At 48.3% G+C, this 20,563-nt stretch overlaps 1 protein-coding gene across 1 annotated transcript; it reads left to right on the forward strand.

The window, feature by feature from the left end:
- Positions 1-16,230: 16,230 nt before the first annotated feature.
- Positions 16,231-19,041, forward strand: LOC136488307 (uncharacterized). The gene is made up of 2 exons (XM_066485288.1): positions 16,231-16,242; positions 16,354-19,041. Exons 1-2 carry the CDS (start codon positions 16,231-16,233, stop codon positions 19,039-19,041), a joined length of 2,700 nt encoding a protein of 899 aa, XP_066341385.1.
- The last annotated feature ends 1,522 nt before the right edge of the window (positions 19,042-20,563 follow it).

The following is a 20,563-nucleotide window of genomic DNA, read 5'->3' on the forward strand; positions in this document are numbered from 1 at the left end:
ACAGGAACACTTTGATCTACGAGCATTGTTGTTCATAACAATCAATGATTGGCCTACTCTAAGTAATCTTTTAGGACAGTCAAACAAGGGATATAATGCATGCACACACTGCTTCAGTGATATTAGAGGTGTATTCTTGAAAAAATGTCAAAAGGTCGTGTACCTTGACCATCGTCGATTTCTTCCTGCAAATCACCCCGTAAGAAAGAAAGGCAAGCATTTTAAAGGAAAGGCAGACCACCTGACCAAGCCTCGCAACCGAACCGGTGAGGATGTACTCGATATGGTCAATGATGTGAAAGTCATCTTTGGAAAAGGACATGGCAGTCAACCTGTTCCGAACGACGCTAATGGTCACGCACCCATGTGGAAGAAGAAGTCCATATTTTGGGACCTACCCTATTGGCAAGTCCTAGAGGTCCGTAGCTCGATCGACGTGATGCACCTAACGAAGAATCTTTGTGTGAACCTGCTAGGCTTCATGGGTGTGTATGGAAAGCCTAAGGACACATTTGAAGCACGACAGGACCTGCGTTGTTTGAGAGAAAGAGACAACCTGCATCCAGAGAAGACAGATGATGGACGCCATTACTTATGTCCTGCCAGCTACACTCTAAGCAAAGAGGAGAAGGAAATCATGTTTGAATGCTTAAACAACATCAAGGTACCATCTGGATTCTCCTCGAATATAAAGGGTATTATAAATATGCCAGAGAAGAAATTATGTAACTTAAAGTCCCATGACTGTCACGTTCTCATGACGCAATTACTTCCAGTTGCATTAAGAGGAATTCTACCTCCAAATGTACGTCTAGCCACCGTGAAGCTATGTGCATTCCTCAATGCAATTTCTCAGAAGGCAATTGATCCAACTGATCTAGCTAAACTACAGAATGATGTGGTTCAATGTCTCGTCAGCTTTGAGTTGGTGTTCCCTCCTTCCTTCTTTGATATCATGACACACCTCCTAGTTCACCTAGTCAAGGAGATTTTCATTCTCGGTCCTGTGTTCCTACACAACATATTCCCCTTAGAGAGATTCATGGGAGTCCTGAAGAAATATGTTCACAACCGTGCTCGCCCAGAAGGAAGCATCGCCAAGGGCTATGGAATAGAAGAGGTCATTGAGTTCTGTGTTGACTTTATTCCCGACCTTGACTCGATTGGTGTTCCTGAATCGAGACATGAGGGGAGACTAAGCGGAAAGGGGACACTAGGGAGGAAAACATATATTGGTACGGATGATGATTATTTCAATAAAGCGCACTACACTAGTTCTACATAACTCCTCTTTGGTAGATCCGTATATTGAGACACACAGATCTCTTACGATCCGAGTTTCCAGGGAAGACTGAAGCTTGGATTACGCGTAAGCACATGGAAACTTTCGGCGGTTGATTGCGAAAAAAATGTCAAGGTGATGAGAGCATCCATGAGCAACTGTATTTATTGGCTATGCAACCATCATGGCATATCGTCACATACAAAGGGTACGAGATAAATGGGAACATATTCTACACAGTAGCCCAAGATAAAAGGAGTACCAACCAAAACAGTGGTGTCCACATAGATGCCACAGACCCAAATGGGAATAAGCAGACATATTATGGACGCATAGATGAAATATGGGAACTAGAATATGCACCTACTTTGAAGATCCCATTATTCAAGTGCCAATGGGTCAAGGTGACCAGAGGCAGGGGTAACAGTAGACAACAAGTATGGAATGACAACAGTAGACCTTAGTAATATTGGGTACAAAGACGAACCATTCGTCCTTGCCAAGGATGTGAATCAGGTGTTCTATGTCAATGATATGTCTACCAAACCAAAAACAGGGAAAAACGATAATGACTCAACCAAAGAGCCAAAGCGCCACATAGTTCTTTCAGGGAAAAGAGTCATCGTGGGAATTGAGGACAAGTCAGACATGTCAGAAGATTATGAAAAGGATGACCAAATTCCGCCCTTCAAAGTGAACAAAGACCCTAGCATCTTGGTAAATGATGAGGACACTCCATGGTTACGACGCGATCATAACCAAGGGATATACGTAAAGAAGTTCACTACTGTGCCCACTTGATGATATAGTGATTTAATATAGTGTGTGTTTGAGATATTATGTAATAATTGTGAATTCAGATGTTTATTATGTCATGTTTCAAATTAAATCAATGTTTGATTTGGTGGGATTTCTCTCTCAAAAAGGTAAATTAGGATATTGAGTGATGAAAAATTAAAATATTAACGTTAAAATAATGTGAAAACAAATTTCCTGTCCAAAACCAATAGTTTTAATAATTTTAATTAAACACTACATTTTTGCATTAACGAAATAATAAATATTAGTTACATTATGTTTTATAATTGTAACAAAAAATAAAAAAAGTTAGGTTATAGATTTTTCCTATGTGCAATAAAGAAAAAGAAAATCCATATTTTTAACAAAATAATTTTATGTCTTTTATTTAATTTACTATGTATTTAACAAGACTATTGCATTTCTATTAAAAAATTTTGCTTAAAACACGCGGGAAACGAAACTGCAGCCCACCTTTACTCCCGGGTTGGAAGCCCACCCGGGAGTAAAGGTGGGTTGCAGTTTCGTGGCCCGCCAAAAAACCTTTACTCCCGGTGCTTATTACCAACCGGGAGTAAAGGTATACCTTTACTCCCGGTTGGTAACACGCACCGGGAGTAAAGGACCTTTACTCCCGATGGGGGGATGGCAGTAGGAGTAAAGGGGCATGGCATATATATACCAGTGCCATCTTCTTCCTTGTGTTCTTCGCCGATTCCTCTCCCCATGCGCCCACGCCACTCGGCCCGCCACACCGAGGACGCTGCCGCCACCCCGCCCGACGTCGGTCGTCGCCACCGCCTCGCGCGCGTCCGCGGTCCCCATGCCACCCCACGCCGACGACCTCGCCATGCCAGCTGCTGCCCGGCCGCCCCGGCTAGACGCGCGGCCACACCACCGATACCCTCGCGCGTGACACGGCGCGACGACGAGGCCGCCAACACGCGCGCGCAGCTTCCTCTCTCCATTCCTGAGGTACGCTGCTTGCTCCATTCCATCTCCAGGCTACACCGTGACCGCAACAGATCGATGATGAGGAGCACGCTGTCCTTGCTCCGATCCTATTCCATCTCCATGCATGAAATGTTTTAGGCAAGTTCATGATCATGGTAACCGTACGTACTGTTGTTCACGTTTTCTTTTCCTACGTGCATGCTCCTCTATTGATACAGTAGCTACTGAAACTTTGGTTGTCACTTTGGTTTGCATACGTACATACGTCAACAAATGTGTGTATCGATCACAAACTCAAACATATACTTAACTAATTTTCATGGCACGTCGCACACGGCGTTCAGACGGGCATTATTCTCTATCGCGCTAACTATTATAAGAAAGAAAGCGCCAAAGGAACAGAAAAAAAATTCCAGTGTATACGCGCCATATATAAGCGCCATGTGTTTCTATGTATAAGCGCCATGTGTTTCTATGTATACGGCGGAGCACCGCCGCCCTCGTTCACCCTAGGGTTTATACGGCGGAGCACCGTCGCCCTTGTTCGCCCTAGGGTTTAGGGTTTATACGGTGGAGCACCGCTGCCCTCGTTCACCCTAGAGTTTAGGGTTACGCCGCCCTCGTTCGATCATTTTTGGTGGGTGAAGGTTGGTTTGCAGGTGGTTGTGGATGATATAGCTGAGTCTATGAAGGGTGTAGCAGATGAAGTGGTTGAGAGTGTGCTTGAAAATACAGTTATGGAGATGGCGAGGGATATGCGAGGTGTGTTTTGAAGAGGATATGATGCTCCCGATGTTTGGGAGTTCCAATGCCAAGGGTCGACTTGATGTCTATTTTGTTTCAGGCGGGACCGCCGCCAAAACCACTCGCTTCCTGATTCTTCTTATCATACAAACCAACCTTCACCCGTCAAAACCTACTCGTTTAGGGTTTAGGGTTTATACGGCGGAAGATTTTATGCATGTAAGCAAAGATTTGACGTACTATATATTGGTTTTGTTTTTTGAAGCTAGATGGCCGACCCGAGAAACATGGATGAGGAGGAGTTGATGATGAATTTGATCAACACTGGCACTCAAGTTGCCGGCGATGATGGTGCTAAAAATAACGTGCAAGAGGATGCAGATGACGGGAGTCAGTACTTAGCTCTTGAACAAAATGAGCAACAACATATTGGCCAAGTATATATTTTTTATTATTAGCTATATATATTATCATGTCTTATGTGTGCTCATGACATTAAAAATAATGTTTATGTTTTGTATCCCTCTGGATCGACATCAACAACTACAACGAAGAGTAAAAATGTTCGAGGTCCCAAAAAGCCATTGGAGGGCCGCTTCATCATCTCAGAGTTCAATGTGGATACAGGCGAACCGGGGGGCCAAATAAAATGAAATTCATGCACCACTGTGGTTACCTTGTACAGGACCGGCTCCCGATCAGTACCCGCGAATGGAAGAAGAAGATCAATGCTCCTCATATCAGTTTTGTCTCCGATCGTGACAAGACGTTAATTTGGAAAGATGTCTTGGTACATTTCACGCTCCAAACAGATGGTTATGATGATATAATAGATGGTGATGAATTGAAGGAGCGAGTTAGGGATTGGGCAATGAAGAAGATGGCCACCCAGTTTCAGACTTGGAAGAAACACCTATACATGACGTATGTCAAGAAGAACATAGCACCAGATTTTACTGTCCCAGGCCCGATCTCAAAGCAGAGGCCCTATTGGGATGAGTTTGTACAGTACAAGACTTCGGAAGAGGGTGTGAGTCAGGTGATAAAGAACCAACGTAATGCCCAACAGAAGACATACCACCATAACTTGGGATCAAGTGGCTACCCGACTGCTATTAAGAAGTGGAACAAAATGGAAGCAGACCTTCTTGCCAAGGGTATCACACCAGAATCACTCGAGTGGGGAGAGCGTGCAAAGAATTGGTTTTTCGCTCATGGGGGGACATTGGACCAGGAGACAGGGAAGTGCGCTTATGGTGCAAGACTACAAGAAGCAGCAGAAAGATTGTTTTATGCTCAGAGAGCTACTGCTAGTGGTGCGTTCAGGCCCAACAGAGAGAAGGATGAGCTGACATACGCCATCGGGACTATTAAACATGGTGGCCGAACTAGAGGCAAAGGAAGTGTCTCGTGGGAGCATAGATTCCCTCAGGACAGACCTTCCTACAGAAGCCGCCAGAGAAAGAAGGAAGAAGAGGCACAGCGACTCCAGAGGTTGGAGGAAGCGGTGCGTGAAGCACAGGAGCGGGAAAAAACCTTGAAGCGAGAATGTAGGAGGAAATCAGAAGGCAAGTGCAAATAGCAGTGAGTGCAAGCAAGCAGGCATCAGAGCCAGGAATCAACATTAGCTAATTTGTTCAGTTGAAAAGCAGCTGCGCTTCCATGGAGATACCAAATCAAGGGGACACAGGACTGCGCTTCCCTGTGGATGACGTCACTGAACCTTGTACATCGTGTGAGCTACACATTCCGAAGGGGAATTCCACAATCAAGGTGGCTATCGGTCTTGTTAATCCTATCGACCGAACCAAGACACCAAGGATTCATGGGAATATAATCCAAGAAGGATATGCTGCCATCTCGGTAGATAAAGCTGAAAAAAGTTTTAGTGATTTGCCTCTTGACATTCCTGGAGGTGATGACGAGAAGACTTTAGGAGAAGCAGAGAAGACATTCATTCTATGGCGCAAGCGCTACATCATCATTCCCGGGATGTCGGCTCCACCTCCTGAACTACCTCACCATAGGTGCGGATGAAAACACTACATCATTAATTTATATTGGCTTAAATAATTAACAATCTGCTCATAATAATATGTCATTCCTTTTTTTGTAGCAGATCCTCCCCCAACCTAAATTCAATTGTTTAATCGCCAGATCATCATAGTGCTCTATACGATGACATTGTGTTGGAAGGCGAGGCTGCATCCACACCATCTCCAAGGAGGTCTCCAACGCCACAGCCGCCACCTCCAAGGAGGTCTCCAACGCCGCTGCCACCACCTCCAAGGAGGTCTCCAACGCCTCCCCCGCCCCCGCCTACCAAGAAGCCTAGCAAGAGGCTAGCCCCGCAAACGAAGAACCAGTCCCCGTCGGCAAAGAAAGCCACCTTGAAACCAAGGGCTATTCCCAAAATAATATCTGAAGAGAAGGAAGAAGGAACTGATGCATATAAAAAAGACATGTCTAGATTCTATGACAAACTTAAAAAGAATCAAGAAGCAAGGAGAAACCCGGAGAAACCGTACTTCTTCGTAGCTCCAGATATTCTAAGAAAAAGGGTGGCTTCTTACCAGCAACAACAGCGGGAATCTCGTAAGCCGTCCAAATCAACGTTAACGGACTATGATCGCACTCTCACCAAGTCAATTGAGGCGGCACAGAAAAAGAAGCGGACAGGGAAAGGAGTTGCCCAACTCGGACAACAATCGCACCAATCAGTCCCCCCGCTAGTTGTTGGTAATGAATATGGTTCGAATTTAGAATTAATGCATCAGGCAAACATACCTCCGGATGTCGATTTGGATCACCTTGGTGAATTTATTGATGAGACTGGTCTCGACCTTTACCAGATGTTTGGTGATGGAAACATTGAGAGTGCGGCGGAGGTTGATATTTGGAAGAAAAAATTTGTACTAGGCCAGAGTCTATACAACCCTCAAGCCTTATCTGATCTAGGGACGCAAATGTACCTGCTAAACAAGTGGTACATGCAGACGTCTACCGGTGGAGACTTCTGCGTTGGTGTCAGAATTAGAGATGAACATTGATTCCGTGGTGATGATGTTATGTATGTTGACTTTGCATAATTTCATCAACAATGCCACCTGACCTCTCTGGACAAAGTTATCATTAGCTGCTGTTGCCGGTAAGTAATAATTCTTTTGATCTATTATTAAACTCATCATATGTGTGTATATGCATATAAATTATCCTAACAAGTACTATATATGCAGATTTACAATGACAGAGCTTAGAAAGGAAGGTTGCAATGAAATTGGTTTTGTTGATCCCCATATAGTATTCAAAGACCCAGTTACTCCAAAGACTAATTGGAAGTCTGAGTCAGAGAGTAACCTCCTGAACTTCTTAGTGAACCAACGCCACAAGAAGGATATACTCTTTCCCTACAACTTCAAGTGAGTGTTAATAATGTCGATCATCCTTAATGGCTCATATGTTGATTCTAGTTAATTAATGAGTGTTATGCGTTATATCCTATAAACACATGCAGCAATCACTGGATATTGATGGACATCGATCTGGTGAAAAGTCACTTGATAATCTATGACTCGATGAGAAAACCACAACAAGACTACCAAGATATGATAGATATTATCCAGATGTAATTTTGGTATCTCTAGCAACTATATATACACACAAACATGATGATTAACTATATCTGATGACGTGGCAAATTTTTTATTGGGCAGTGTTTGGAAAACCTTTATTGAGAAGCAACACATGGGAAAATGCAAAGCGCCACTGAATGTAATCCCTTTGAAAGTAAGTCCCCTAAATCGCATCATCTTTATTAATTAAACATATAGCTTTCACCGGATCACCAGATTGGATGACAAATCTTTTTCTCGTAAAGTGGTGTCTGAGGCAGGAACAGGGGAACAACTACTGTGGTTACTATGTTTGCAAGTTTATCAAGGTTGTCTTCCAAAGAACTCCTACAGAGAGACTCAAAGTACGTTAAAAATACACTATATATTCATTTAATTATTATTATTGATTGTGTTACTATGTCTTTATATATATATATACATATATTAATTTATTTTCCTTTAATTCAAACCTGTAGGCTCGATGGTTGGAGGAAAAGGTCATACGGCAAGACCAAATCAAAGCAATTCAAGAGTCTATAGCCGGATTTTTTAATGAGCAGGTCATCGATTCTAAGGGCGAGTTCTACTTCGACCCAACACTGCCATGGAAGCCAAGCTAGAGGATGAGAAGAAACTTGTTATATCACAACAACTGTAATGCAATCTTTTGTAATATATGCACATGAAATAATATAATGTAATATATATATATAATGCATGCATATATATATATATATATATAAATTGTGTGATTTAATACGTTCATTGTGCTTGAACCGAAACATACTATACACGCGTATAAATGTATAATTAGCAGCGTACAATACGACTTCGAAAACCTATTTTGAAAAGAAAACAAAAAAAAGAAAAGAAAAAAAAAACCTTTAGTCCCGGTTCGTATTACCAACCGGGACTAAAGGTGCTGGCCATTGTGGCATGTCAGGAGGCACCTTTAGTCCCGGTTGGTGTTATCCACAGGGACTAAAGGTCCTCCTTTAGTCCCGGTTCCTGACCCGGGACTAAAGGACCCCCTTTAGTCCCGGATGCTTGCTCCCGGGTGGGGAACCGGGACTAGAGGGGGTTCCTCACCGGGAGTAAAGCTCTGTTCTCTACTAGTGTTTTTACTTTCTTTGAGCTCACTCCACTGTTTTAGCCTTGTTGATGAGTAATTTTGGGTGGGTTTTGATCTGTTTCTGGTACTCCATTGGCTAATACGAGTAATACTACCCAGGAACTTTTCCAAGTTATCAAACCACCAGTTGGTTTGGGTGATTTTTGTTTGAGCTGTTGCCTCGTTTCTATCGAGGTTGAGAGTGCCATTTTTTATTCTCGGAGCGTTTCGTGTTTGTGAGTGTTTTTCTGTTGTGGTGAGTGTTCCACTGTGTTCGTCAATCATCACCGAGAACATCCATGTGAGTTTTCGCATTTTGGGGGTTCATTTGGGACAGCGGCCATTTCGAGAGAAATTTCAATTAGCTACCATTCACACCCCCTCCCCCTCTCTAGTCGCATGTTCGGTCCTTCAATTGGTATCGGAGCGGGTTAAGGATCAATCCATCTTCAGTGTTATATGGTTGTATGAGGCACAACCTCCTTTGATGGTTACTTATTTGAAATAGATAGACAATTTAGCCAACAAAACAAAGCTACAAATTCGAAGGATTGCTAGTTACCCACCTTAAAGCAAGGAGATCATGTCCATTCTTCAAAAACAAGCCCCTCCAAGCGCATTTTGGTAAAAAAAATGGTCGTACCAAACAAGCCCCTCCAAGAGCATTTTGGTAAAAAATGGTCATACCAATAAGAGGGGTGGGAAAATATGCCTCCTTGGATGGTTGTGCTCGGGATGGGAGGGAGGAGGAAGAAGGGGGCTAGGGTTTTATACTATAGTGACGACATTGCCGGATCAACCCACAAGCTGACAGTGATCTCGTGTTACTACTGCTTGGTCAAGGCATGACCCGACTTTGGCATATCACTACTGGGTTTGTGGATGTCGTTCCACTGCCTCGACCTGGTGTCCTGGTTGTCCAAATAATAGACCATCGTGTCTCATTCCAGTGCAGAGGCATAGTACAGCGTTGTTGCTGCTCATGTTGTCGTCGAGTATTGCTGGCTTCATCAACTTCTTTAGGAGATCCATGTCTTGATTGCTATTGCGATCGTTGTCTATTGTGACAATGCCAGCAATGTCTACATAACTGCCAACCTGTGGTTCGTCATCATTGTACAAAGTACATCGAGATTAACATCCACTCTGTTCGCTAGAAGGTAGCTTTGGGTCAAGTGCACGTGCTCCATGTCCTCTCATTTCACCACTTCACGAATATTATGACCAAAGGCTTATTGGTATAGTTGTTTGGAGTTTAGGTCGAGTCTTTGCGACCGCGACTCCCAATTTGACTGTAAACGTGTGTAAGAGATATGTAAGTGTGTTGTGCACATGTTGTGTAACGTAAGTCGTCTTTGCCTATATATATGAAAAGTCACCCAATCCCAAAGAGTGTGTGGTGTTGTTTGCCAATTTCTCTTCACAGTAGACAGCCCCAATAAGTAAAGGGTCTAAAAGTTAATTGGCATGAAAATGAGACAAATTAACTGAAGAGTTCATATAGGATTCTTCCAACTTGCCCTCGGATCCTCTTAGAAACTTGGAGTGGCTCACACGGCATAAAAGCTGAACAATGGGCCACTGCAGGAGAAGGAATGGTGCGGACAACAAAGACACGACATCCTTGCCTTGCGCTTTAGTGCCTAATTAAATCTTTAACCTTTACCTTTACAAAAAAGACCCTGCAGTGACTAGAGCTAGCTGCAAGCAAAGAACAATTCTGAGGACCACAGACAGACAAAGAAAACGCACTGCTAGTAGTACTATACTGGACTCACATGCACATACATTTGCCAAAAACCAAAGTTTATCTCTGTGCCACCGGGCGCTTATTTGTTTCGATCTAACTTGTAGCTGCATACATTTTCTCTGAGACATCTCCGTGTCTCCTCTTCATTGGTGGACTTGTTTATTCAGCTTCTCTCGTATCCTACTTGTGCCAATTGAACTGAACAGAGGTATGTAACATAAATGCTCCATTCCATCAGTGCAGATACAAGTCCTTTTCAATGTACATAAATATGTAGCTTGCATTCACAAAAGTTCTATATAATTCATGCAACTCTGGATAATATATATTAATCACTTCTTGCTGCATGGTTGTGTTGATCAGACCAGTCGAGAGACCAACCAAATGGGTTAGATCCGCAGTAGAAACGGATCTTGTTCCACTCGAAATGGATATATCACAATCATTTTTGATCTGAAGATCTAGTGCATGCACCGTATAAACTGTTGAGTAATCTGCTGCTCCCTGTGTGAACGCACGGCAGGGGGCAGGTGCCGAAAAGGGCTCCCTGCTGCTGCACTGTAGCCGCTGCAGGGGCAGACGTCAAAAGGCTCCCCTGCCGCACTGTAGCCACAGAAGAGGCAGGCATCAAAGTCAGCCCTACTGTCACATCTAGTCACTGTAAGATTAGATGGGTAGAGTTATATATATAGCTTCCCACTGCAACTTAGGAAAGAGAGTGAGTTCAGTTTTGCCATCTCCTCTACAGAGCTCCGGCCAACGCTGGTGCCTGTGCTATGCGTTGTGCTCTGTTCTCCCTCCCTTTTTCTAACTCTAGCCATAGTGTGTGGTCGGCAAAGCCGGTGAATGGTCGGCTCACCCGTGCCGAAGATCCAGGGGCCAACAAGTGGTATCAAAGCCGTACAAGCGTCGTCGCCGGACTAACCGCTGGCGATGACGGACGGTTTGGAGATGGGCGACAGCAGCGGCACTGTTGTGGCTGCCTAGCCACAACAGGAGGTCGTTGTGTGCACGGAGCAGGAGGTCAGTGGCACCAGTTGGCCGACGCTGACTCACACCAACTATGGCGAGTGGTCGGTGACCATGAAGGTCAAGCTCAGAGCCCGACGGCTCTGGAATGTTGTTGACAAAGGCACCGCCAACGAAGAAGACGACATATTAGCATTGGAGGCTATCCTCGCTGTTGTGCCATCGGAGTACAGGGAGCCGTTGGGGGCGAAGAACTCTACTAAGGAGGCGTGGGAGGCCATTGCAGCGATGCGCGTCGGTTCCAACCGCGCAAAGAAGGCAACGGCCCAGGTGCTGAAGCAGAAGTACGCCAACCTCAAGTTGAAGGATGGTGAATCGGTGGAGGACTTCTCCCTCCGCCTGTAGATGCTCATCAGCAAGTTGAGGAGCCACGGCGTCACTATCGATGAAGAAGAGGCGGTCTCCAAATACCTTCACTCCATGCTGGTAAAGTATATCCAGATCGCTCTCTCCATAGAGACGATGCTGGATCTGTCTACCCTCACCATTGAGGATGTGACTGGTCGATTGCGGGCGGTGGACGAGCGCCTGGAGTAGGCGACAGCAATGACGGACAGCGGCAAGCTGCTGCCGACAAAGGAGGAGTGGGCTGCTCGGAGGAACTCCGGGGAAGCCTCCTCCAGCCGTGGTGGCGATGGAAAGCGCCGTGGCAAGGCTTCTTCGGAGAAGAAGAAAAAGGTCGACCCCAACGCCTACTGGCGCTGCAGGAAGAAGGGCCATTGGGCATAGGAGTGCCCCAATCGCAAGTAGGAGAAGAAGGCTGAGGCTCATCTAGCGCAAGCTGATGATGATGATGAGGCCACTCTCCTAATGGCGACGTTCTGTGCACTGCACGACATTGAGGCCAAGGAGAAGGGAGAGGTGATGGCAGTGGAAGGGTCTGGAAAGGCTCGGAAAGTTGACCACCTCGACGAACCGCGCGCCCAAGTCCACCTCAGATGTGTGGCGACGTACAGGAGCAGCGGTGGTACCTAGACTCCGGCGCTAGCAACCACATGATGGGTTCCAAGGAAGCCTTCTCCGAGCACGACGACGACGTGACCGACACGGTGAAGTTCGGTGACGGCTCAAGGGTGGCGATCTGAGGGCGTGGCACCATCATCTTCAGGTGCCAGAACGGCGAGCACCGTGAGCTAATGGATGTATATTACATCCCGCAACTGGATGAGCGCGGATGTCAGGTACTGATCAAGAGAGGGATCTTGAGCATTCAGGATTGGGAGCGATGTCTTCTCGTGAAGGTAAAATGCTCACGTAATCGATTGTATCTACTCGACTTGAAGGTGGAGCAGCCGGTGTGCCTGGTAGCATGGCACACCGAAGAGCCGTGGCTGTGGCATGCCCGGTTCGACCATCTCAGCTTCGACACACTCGGTCGGCTGGAGAAGATGGTCCGAGGGCTGCCCCACATCAAGCACGGAGGTGAGCTGTGTGACAACTGCTTGGCCGGGAAGTAGAGGAGGCTGCCGTTCCCAAAGGCGGCCAAGTATCGCATAGTGGATGCTCTCGAGCTCGTCCACGGCGATCTCTATAGGCCAATCATGCCAGCCACAAATGGTGGTCGATGGTACTTCCTCCTGCTCGTGGATGATTACAGTCGCTATATGTGGCTACAACTCCTGATGAGCAAGGACGAGGCGACAGCAGCGATCAAGATGTTCAAGGCACGTGCGGAGGCAAAGAGCGGCAAGAAGCTGCGCGTGCTGAGGACTAATCGCGGCGGCGAATTCACTTCGGTGGAGTTCGCTGCGTACTGCGCGGATCAGGGTGTGGTGCGACACCACATCGCGCCGTACTTGCCACAGCAGAATGGCGTGGTGGAGCGACGGAACCAGACAGTGGTCGGCATGGCTCGATCCATGATGAAGGCCAAGAGCATGTCGGCAAGGTTCTAGGGTGAGGCGGTGACCACAATGGTGTTCATCCTCAACCGCGCGCCCACCAAGGCCCTAAAGGGCAAGACGCCATTCGAAGCTTGGTATGGGGGCAAGCCGAGCGTGTCCTTCCTATGGACAATCGGCTGCATCGGGCATGTTAGAAAGACGAAGCGGGTCCTCACCAAGCTGGAGGATAGGAGCACACCGATGGTGCTCTTGGGCTACGCGGAAGGTACCAAGGCGTACCGGCTCTATGACCCACGCGGAGGCAAGGTGCTTGTCTCGCGCGACATCGTGTTCGACGAGAAGGCGACCTGGGACTGGGACAGTCCAGGCACGGGGGAAGCTGGCGGCTTCACCAGCACCTTCGTTGTCGAGCACTTGGTCATCCACGGTGGTGGAGACACTCGAGAGGAAGTGCCGATCACTCCAGCAACAAAGCCAAGCACTCCGGGAAGGGTGCCGAGCACTTCAGGAGTGGTGCCGAGCGGTCCTGCAGTAGTGCCGACCACTCTAGGACGGGTGCCGAACACTCCCATAGCGGAGCCGAGAGGTCTTACAGTGGTGCCGACCACTCCAAGACTGGTGTTGAGCACTCCTGTAGTGGTGCCAACCACTCCAGGAGTGGTGACGAGCACTCCAGAAGTAGTGCCGAGCACTGCAGCTGGGGTGCCGAGCACTACTGGTGCTGCGCCGACCACTCCGGCGGAATAGGAGACTCCATCAACACTGATCGAGTTCGCCTCACCTCCAAGCGACATCACAGAGTTCGTGGATGCCTTCCATGACGGTGAGGAGGTGCGGTTCCACAGGCACAGGGTCCTTAGGCTGGACGACATCGTCGACGGCACAGGGTCCTTAGGCCTGGCGGGTCGGCTGCTCAATGACCCAGAGCTGCTTCTCATCAGTGTAGAGGAACCACCCACGTTCGCGCTGACCGAGCGTGATGCAAATTGGCGACGGGCGATGCTGGAGGAGATGAAGGCGATCGAGAAAAACGAGACTTGGGAGCTCGTCGATCCACCTCCATGATGTCGTCCGATCGGCCTAAAGTGGGTGTACAAGGTCAAGCAGGACGAGCACGGCTCTATTGTCAAGCACAAGGCGCGCCTCGTCGCCTGAGGCTTTGTCCAGCGTGAGGGCATCGACTTTGAGGAAGTCCTTGCGCCGGTAGCGCGCATGGAGTCTGTCCGACTGCTACTGGCTTTAGCAGCAGCAAAAGGACTGGCGTGTCCATCAGCTAGACGTAAAATTGGCCTTCCTCGATGGTGTGCTGGTGAAGATGGTCTTCGTCAGGCAACCTCCGGGTTTCGCCGTCAAGGGAGCGGAGCACAGGGTGCTCCGACTGCACAAAGCGCTCTACGGGCTACGGTAGGCCCCGCGAGCGTGGAATGCCAAGCTTGACGCCACGCTGGGCGAGCTTGGGTTCAAACGGTGCGCAACCGAGCACGTGCTCTACACGCAGCGACGGGGGAAGGAGGAGCTCGTCGTTGGCATATATGTGGATGACTTGATCGTCACCGGCGCGCGTGCGGAGGACATCGACAGCTTCAAGTGCGAGATGGTGGTTCGTTTTTGAATGAGCGATCTTGACGCGCTCTCCTACTATCTCGGCATTGAGGTGAGACAGGGGAAGGAGGGGCTCACGCTGATTCAGAGCGCGTACGCCTCGAAGCTGTTGGAGCGGAGCGGCATGGCTGAGTGCAAGCCGTGCATGACTCAGATGGAGGAGCGGCTAAAGCTGACGAAGGCCAGTACTGCGGCGAAGGTAGATGCAACACTCTACTGGAGCATCATCGGTGGTCTACGCTACCTAGTCCACACGAAGCCGTACATTGCGTTCGCCGTGGGCTACGTCAGCCGCTTCATAGAGGATCCCCGAGAGGATCACTGGGCTGCAGTGAAGCGGCTGCTGCGCTACGCCAAGGGGACGGTGGATTAGGGGATCGTCTTCCCAAGACCGGCGGAAGTAGGCTGCAGCTCACTGTGTTCAGCGATGCAGACATGGCGGGGGACATCGACGGACGGCGGAGCACCTCTGGTGTGCTCGTCTTCCTCGGGTCGGCTCCACTCTCATGGTTGTCGCTGAAACAAAAGGTGGTGGCATTGTCTATGTGCGAGCCAGAGTACGTGGCGGCGGCCACAGCGGCATGCCAAGCTGTGGCTACGCCGGCTGCTGGGCAAGCCGACCGGTGTGGAAGCTCACCCACCAGCACTGATGATGGACAACCAGTCCGCCATCTCCCTCACGAAGAATCCGGTTCTCCACGACCGGAGCAAGCACATCGACGTCAAGTTCTATTTCCTCAGGGACTGTGTCGATGGAGGGCAGATCGTCATCGAGTTCGTCGAAACTGGTCGGCAACTCGCGGACGTCCTCACCAAGCCGCTTGGCCGTCTTCGGTTCACGGAGTTGAAGAAGATGATAGGCATGGTGAAGGTTCAAGGGTTAGCAGCAGGATTAGGAGAAAAATTATTGAGTAATCTGCTACTCCCTTGTGTGAACGCACGGCAGGGGGCAGGCGTCGAAAAGGGCTCCCTGTTGCTGCACTGTAGCCGCTGTAGGGGCAGACGCCGAAAAGCTCCCCTGCCGCACTGTAGCCACAGCAGGGACAGACGCCAAAGTCAGCCCTACTGTCATATCTAGTCACTGCAGGATTAGATAGGTAGAGTTATATATATATAGCTTCCCACTGCAACTCAGTAAAGAGAGTGAGTTCAGTTTTGCCATCTGCTCAACAGAGCTCCGGCCAACACTGGTGTTGTGCTGTGTGTGTTGTGCTCTGTTCTCCCTCCCTTCTTCTGCCTCTAGCCATAGTGGCCACATTCGCTTTGCTGAAAAAACAAGCCAAACACTGTTCCAGCTGATTTGTTGGGAGAGAAAAACACTGTTACGGCTGAAAAAATAAGCTGAAAAGTACGGATTATAAGTCAAGCGAACAGGACCAGTGTATGGTCGACAAAGCCAGTGAGTGGTCGGCTCACCCGTGCCGAAGATCCAGGGCCAACACAGACTGCTCCAGAGAAGATAATAAGCTGACGGCCCGGTTAATAATCCAATACAGTCCATCATGCGTACTGAGGTAAACCTGCTATCATTAACAATGAAGTTCTTTTAAGTTCTTGCTAATAATTAATCCAATACAGTCTATCAACATGCATACTGAAGATAATAATAAGCGCATTGCTTGCAGGTTATCACGGCGTGCACCATCGATAGTGCTGTGGAACGAATCCTGGAAGAACTGAAGGAGGACATTGGTGGTACCAGCAGCGGCAGGCGGCACAACGTCATCTACTTCGACGGGTGGGATGGGCTTGGGGCATCTGCCGTCCTCCGAGAAGTGGGCCGCCGTCTTGCTCCAGCAGCTTCAGAAGAGAAGAAACCAGCACTGGGCAGCGGTCTCGAGTTCTCGCTAATCATCAACCTCGACTGCTCCAAGTGGGAGAGCAGGAGAGCGTTGCAGAGGTCTCTCGCGCAGAAGCTACAGCTTCCTCCTCCAGTGATGAACATGTTCGATGCACAAGATGAGGAGGAGGATTACAATGGTGTGTACAAGGGCTCCCGCGCTGAGATACCGCAGGTCGCTGATGCAATATATCGACACATACAGAAGCAGCTGAGCAGCAGGTTCTTGGTGATCTTCAACAACGGGAGTTGCAACGAAATCGACCTTGAAAGCTTCGGCTTCCCTCTGTCAGGATACTCAAGGTACAAAGCGCTGTGGTCATTCCAAGGAGGGTTCCGGCTCTACCCTAGTACGGTTGTCAATAATGCCCTGGAGAGCATGAAGATGACAGATGTTTTTCTCTCAGCAGCCTCTGACCCTGACCCTGCAGTTAGTGGCTTTAACTTGTCCAGCATTTTGCACCATGAGGCCGCAGAAATTGCACGCAAGATCAATATTGGCGGCATCAACTGGCCTGCAGCAGCAACCGATTGCTTCTTGTACATGGTGAAGCTTTGCCGCATGGGCAGTCACTTGATGGACTATGATTTGGCTACCCATAGCTGCAACTATTGGAAATGCGATGACGTCATACAGCTACAACATGGCACTGATGATGATGATGATGATGATGATGATGATGATGATAGAGTGTGGCTATCCTATGATGCTCTGCAGCATGAGATGGTACTAGATGTGGACTACTACCAAAGCCCATCTTTGCCATCGCCAGTAAGCCGCTTGCCAGAGCAGATATCATACTGGACTTCACCAACCTGTGGGTTCATGCTGATTCCAGATCAGAATGGCCATATTCCTAAAGGCATATTCCAACAATATGACACACTTCGTGTGCTCAAGCTATCAGCCTGCACGTTTAGCTGCACATCGCCGCCGTTCCTCTGCTGCCACAGCCTCAGGTTTCTCTGGCTTGACCACTGCCGAGAAGCGAGCAGCAGCACAGATGGAGATGGAGTAGCAGGGAATGAGGACATCCGGCGGTGCTTCCAAGGGCTGTGGGTGCTGGACGTGCGCTACTCAAGCTCAAAGTTGTTGTCCAACACGATGATGGATTTCATGGCTCGACTCAGGGAGCTACATGTGATGGGACAACAGTTTGACATGGGCGTGTTTCAGGGGCGGCTGCAAAACATTCGAAAGCTCCGAGTAACAAAGTCTCATGCCACAGCTAGCTGCTACACAGACATGGGAGGCTTGTTCTCGGGGAAGGATAAGATGGAGCTTCTTGACTTCTCAGCAAATAGTGGTCACATGACGAGCTTCCCTGCGGTAAGCAGCTGCAACAGCCTTGAGACCGTTATCATTAACGGGTCTACATCTTTAAAAGAGGTATCCCTGAAAGGGTGTGCCACACTGAAGAATCTACTCTTGAGTGGGTTGTTCCAGCAGCTCTACAGCCTAGACATCACTGGCACTGCAGTGAAAACACTGGATCTCAGTGCAGTGGAGGCCCCAATGCTCGATCAGCTCTTCCTACTTGGTTGTGGGAAGCTTTATGCAATCCTATGGCCACCTGAAGGCAAGAGGAAAAGATACATGGGCAAGCTACGCATGGACACCACCCAAAAGGAGGGCAGCAATACTACTGCCACTAAAACAGCAGCTATGAGCGGAGGAGGATCACCGGTTGAATTTGATTGGTATATTTCTGTGAGGGAAGCGAGGATCCTTGGGTCACTAGCACCTGTCAAAGATTATTTTGGTCCCAACAATGCGTATGTAGTGATTTCGACAACCCCCTCCCCAACTCGCTATCTCCGTGATGATGCCACTGGTGGTAACAAAGGTGACAGAATGAAGAGCAGCAGCAGGCAGCAAGAGCAAGGAACCCTGCAGCCACATAAAGACAATAATTCAATATACTCAGATGTCACCACCACCTTTAACAAGGTCACCATCATGGATCTACAGGCTGATGGAGGAGATTGTTATGCTTCGGCGATCATGTGTATATGTCCTCCTCCCCCAACCCGTACTCGTGCCCATATTGAACCATCACTCGACTGCTACATGCGCATAGAAGACGAGATGATGACCACCACACTACAAGCTGAACATCGAATTACTGTACCAGGATTCATATGTGATGGTGCTAGGATCCTGCATGTGCAGGATAGCTTGTCCATCACCAGTATCTTTGCAGCTCCGTTAGGATCAAGTTGGAATAGACTGGAGTGGTGCCGAGTTGAGCAGTGCCCTAGGTTGGAATGCGTCTTTAGTCCCCAGCTCGGAGCTGTACCAGAAGGAAGTACAAGTGGCATCAACATATTCAAGGAGCTCAAGACAATCTGGGTGCCCCATCTCATCAACGCACGCTACGTCTTGGAGTATCCTGGTTCAGAAGTACCCAGGTATAGAGCATTTGCAGGACTGACATTGTTGCACCTCTACGGCTGCCCCAGGCTGGTGTAGCTGTCCCCTTGCAACGGAAAACGATGTTCTTAGAAAATTTGGAGACCATCGAGATCATGTGGTGTGGTGATCTCAATGTGGCCTTTAACCTGTGCAAGGAAACCAGCGACCACAAGAGCTACGAAGCCAGCTGGCATTTTCCCAACCTGAAGCGCATTCACCTGCATGAGCTCCCCAGGCTACAGGGAATCTTCAATGACCCCTGGAATGTCATACTCGCACCCAAGCTCGAGACGGTGAGGGTCTGGGGCTGCTGGAGCCTCATGGCATTGCCGCCTTTTACCTACAAGAGGGACATGGTGCTGTGCCACTGCGAGAAGGAATGGTGCGACAGAATGGAGAAGCACCACCACCAGGTACTGGCCTATAGCTATAGGCCAATCCACCCGCGGTACTTCAAGAAGACCTCAGGGGCTCCCCTCTCAGGTGATCCCTCTTGCCTATACATTATGTCACGCGATAGAGATACCATTAGGGATATTCCTCCCTGCACATTCACTAACTTTTGTTTGTATGCCTTTAATCAATCTTGGGTCGCTGCCTCAAATTTCCTCCATGTGCGACACCTTGTAAGCCTTGTTTGGTTGCATGCTAATCTACCCCAATATATATGTATTGGGATGGATTGAGGTGAAAAACTAGTTAATTTACCAATCCAATACATGTGAAGTGGGGTGGATTGAAGTACAGCCAAACAAGCCCATATATGGATGGAGCGAGTGGGTCTATAAATATGATTGTCTAGCAACAATCACATTCTTTGGGCTAATTATATTCTCTTGCTCTACTCACCAGCAGGTAAGGCGGTGCCCTTGCTGCTGATGTCTCTGCTCCTCGTCGTCTGCTTGCTCTTGCGCTTCGCTTCAACTTGCTTGGTTTGTGCTCCTCGTCCCAGCCCACCCTTGGAGTTGCCAAGGCTGCCCGTCGCTTGCTGCTTGTGTCTCCGCATCTCTCGCCATCTGCTGGTGCTGGCTCCTGTGTTTGCTTCCGCTTGCTTGGTTTGTGCGAACCCCCTGCATCGATCTACACTGCCATGGTTGGTGTGGTGCTTCGTCCACCAGTTGGTCCTGGTGTGCTTCATCCACCAGTTGGTCCTGGTTTGCTCTGCTTTATTTGCTTTGGTTTGTTTGGTCCAACAGAGCCTATTCATCTGGCATATGCTATGTCAATGAAGTCGAGAAATAAAGAAGTGAGCTGAACTCCATTCAGCTTATGTGGCTACAGTAGCAGCCATGGCTTGAGTTGGAACCTGCCAGCCTCGCCTCAGTGCATGCTAAAGCTTCTAGGTGCTGCCGTGCTTCAGTCTGTCTCGTGTGTGGTGTGGTGTGGCTTCTGATTTCTTAGTTGTGTGTGGGCTGACTGTTGTCATCCTATGTTTGAATTGTATTTCATCACTACTGTTACTCATCCTATATGTCTTTAAATAAATAAAAGATCTGTGGTTTGTTTGTGCAACAGTCATCAGTACATATATGGGAAAGCTCCTTCCTTATCTGGCATGCATAGATACAGATGTGTGCTC

The sequence above is a fragment of the Miscanthus floridulus genome, chromosome 10 (assembly GCF_019320115.1).
Source record: "Miscanthus floridulus cultivar M001 chromosome 10, ASM1932011v1, whole genome shotgun sequence".
Taxonomy (NCBI): domain Eukaryota; kingdom Viridiplantae; phylum Streptophyta; class Magnoliopsida; order Poales; family Poaceae; genus Miscanthus; species Miscanthus floridulus.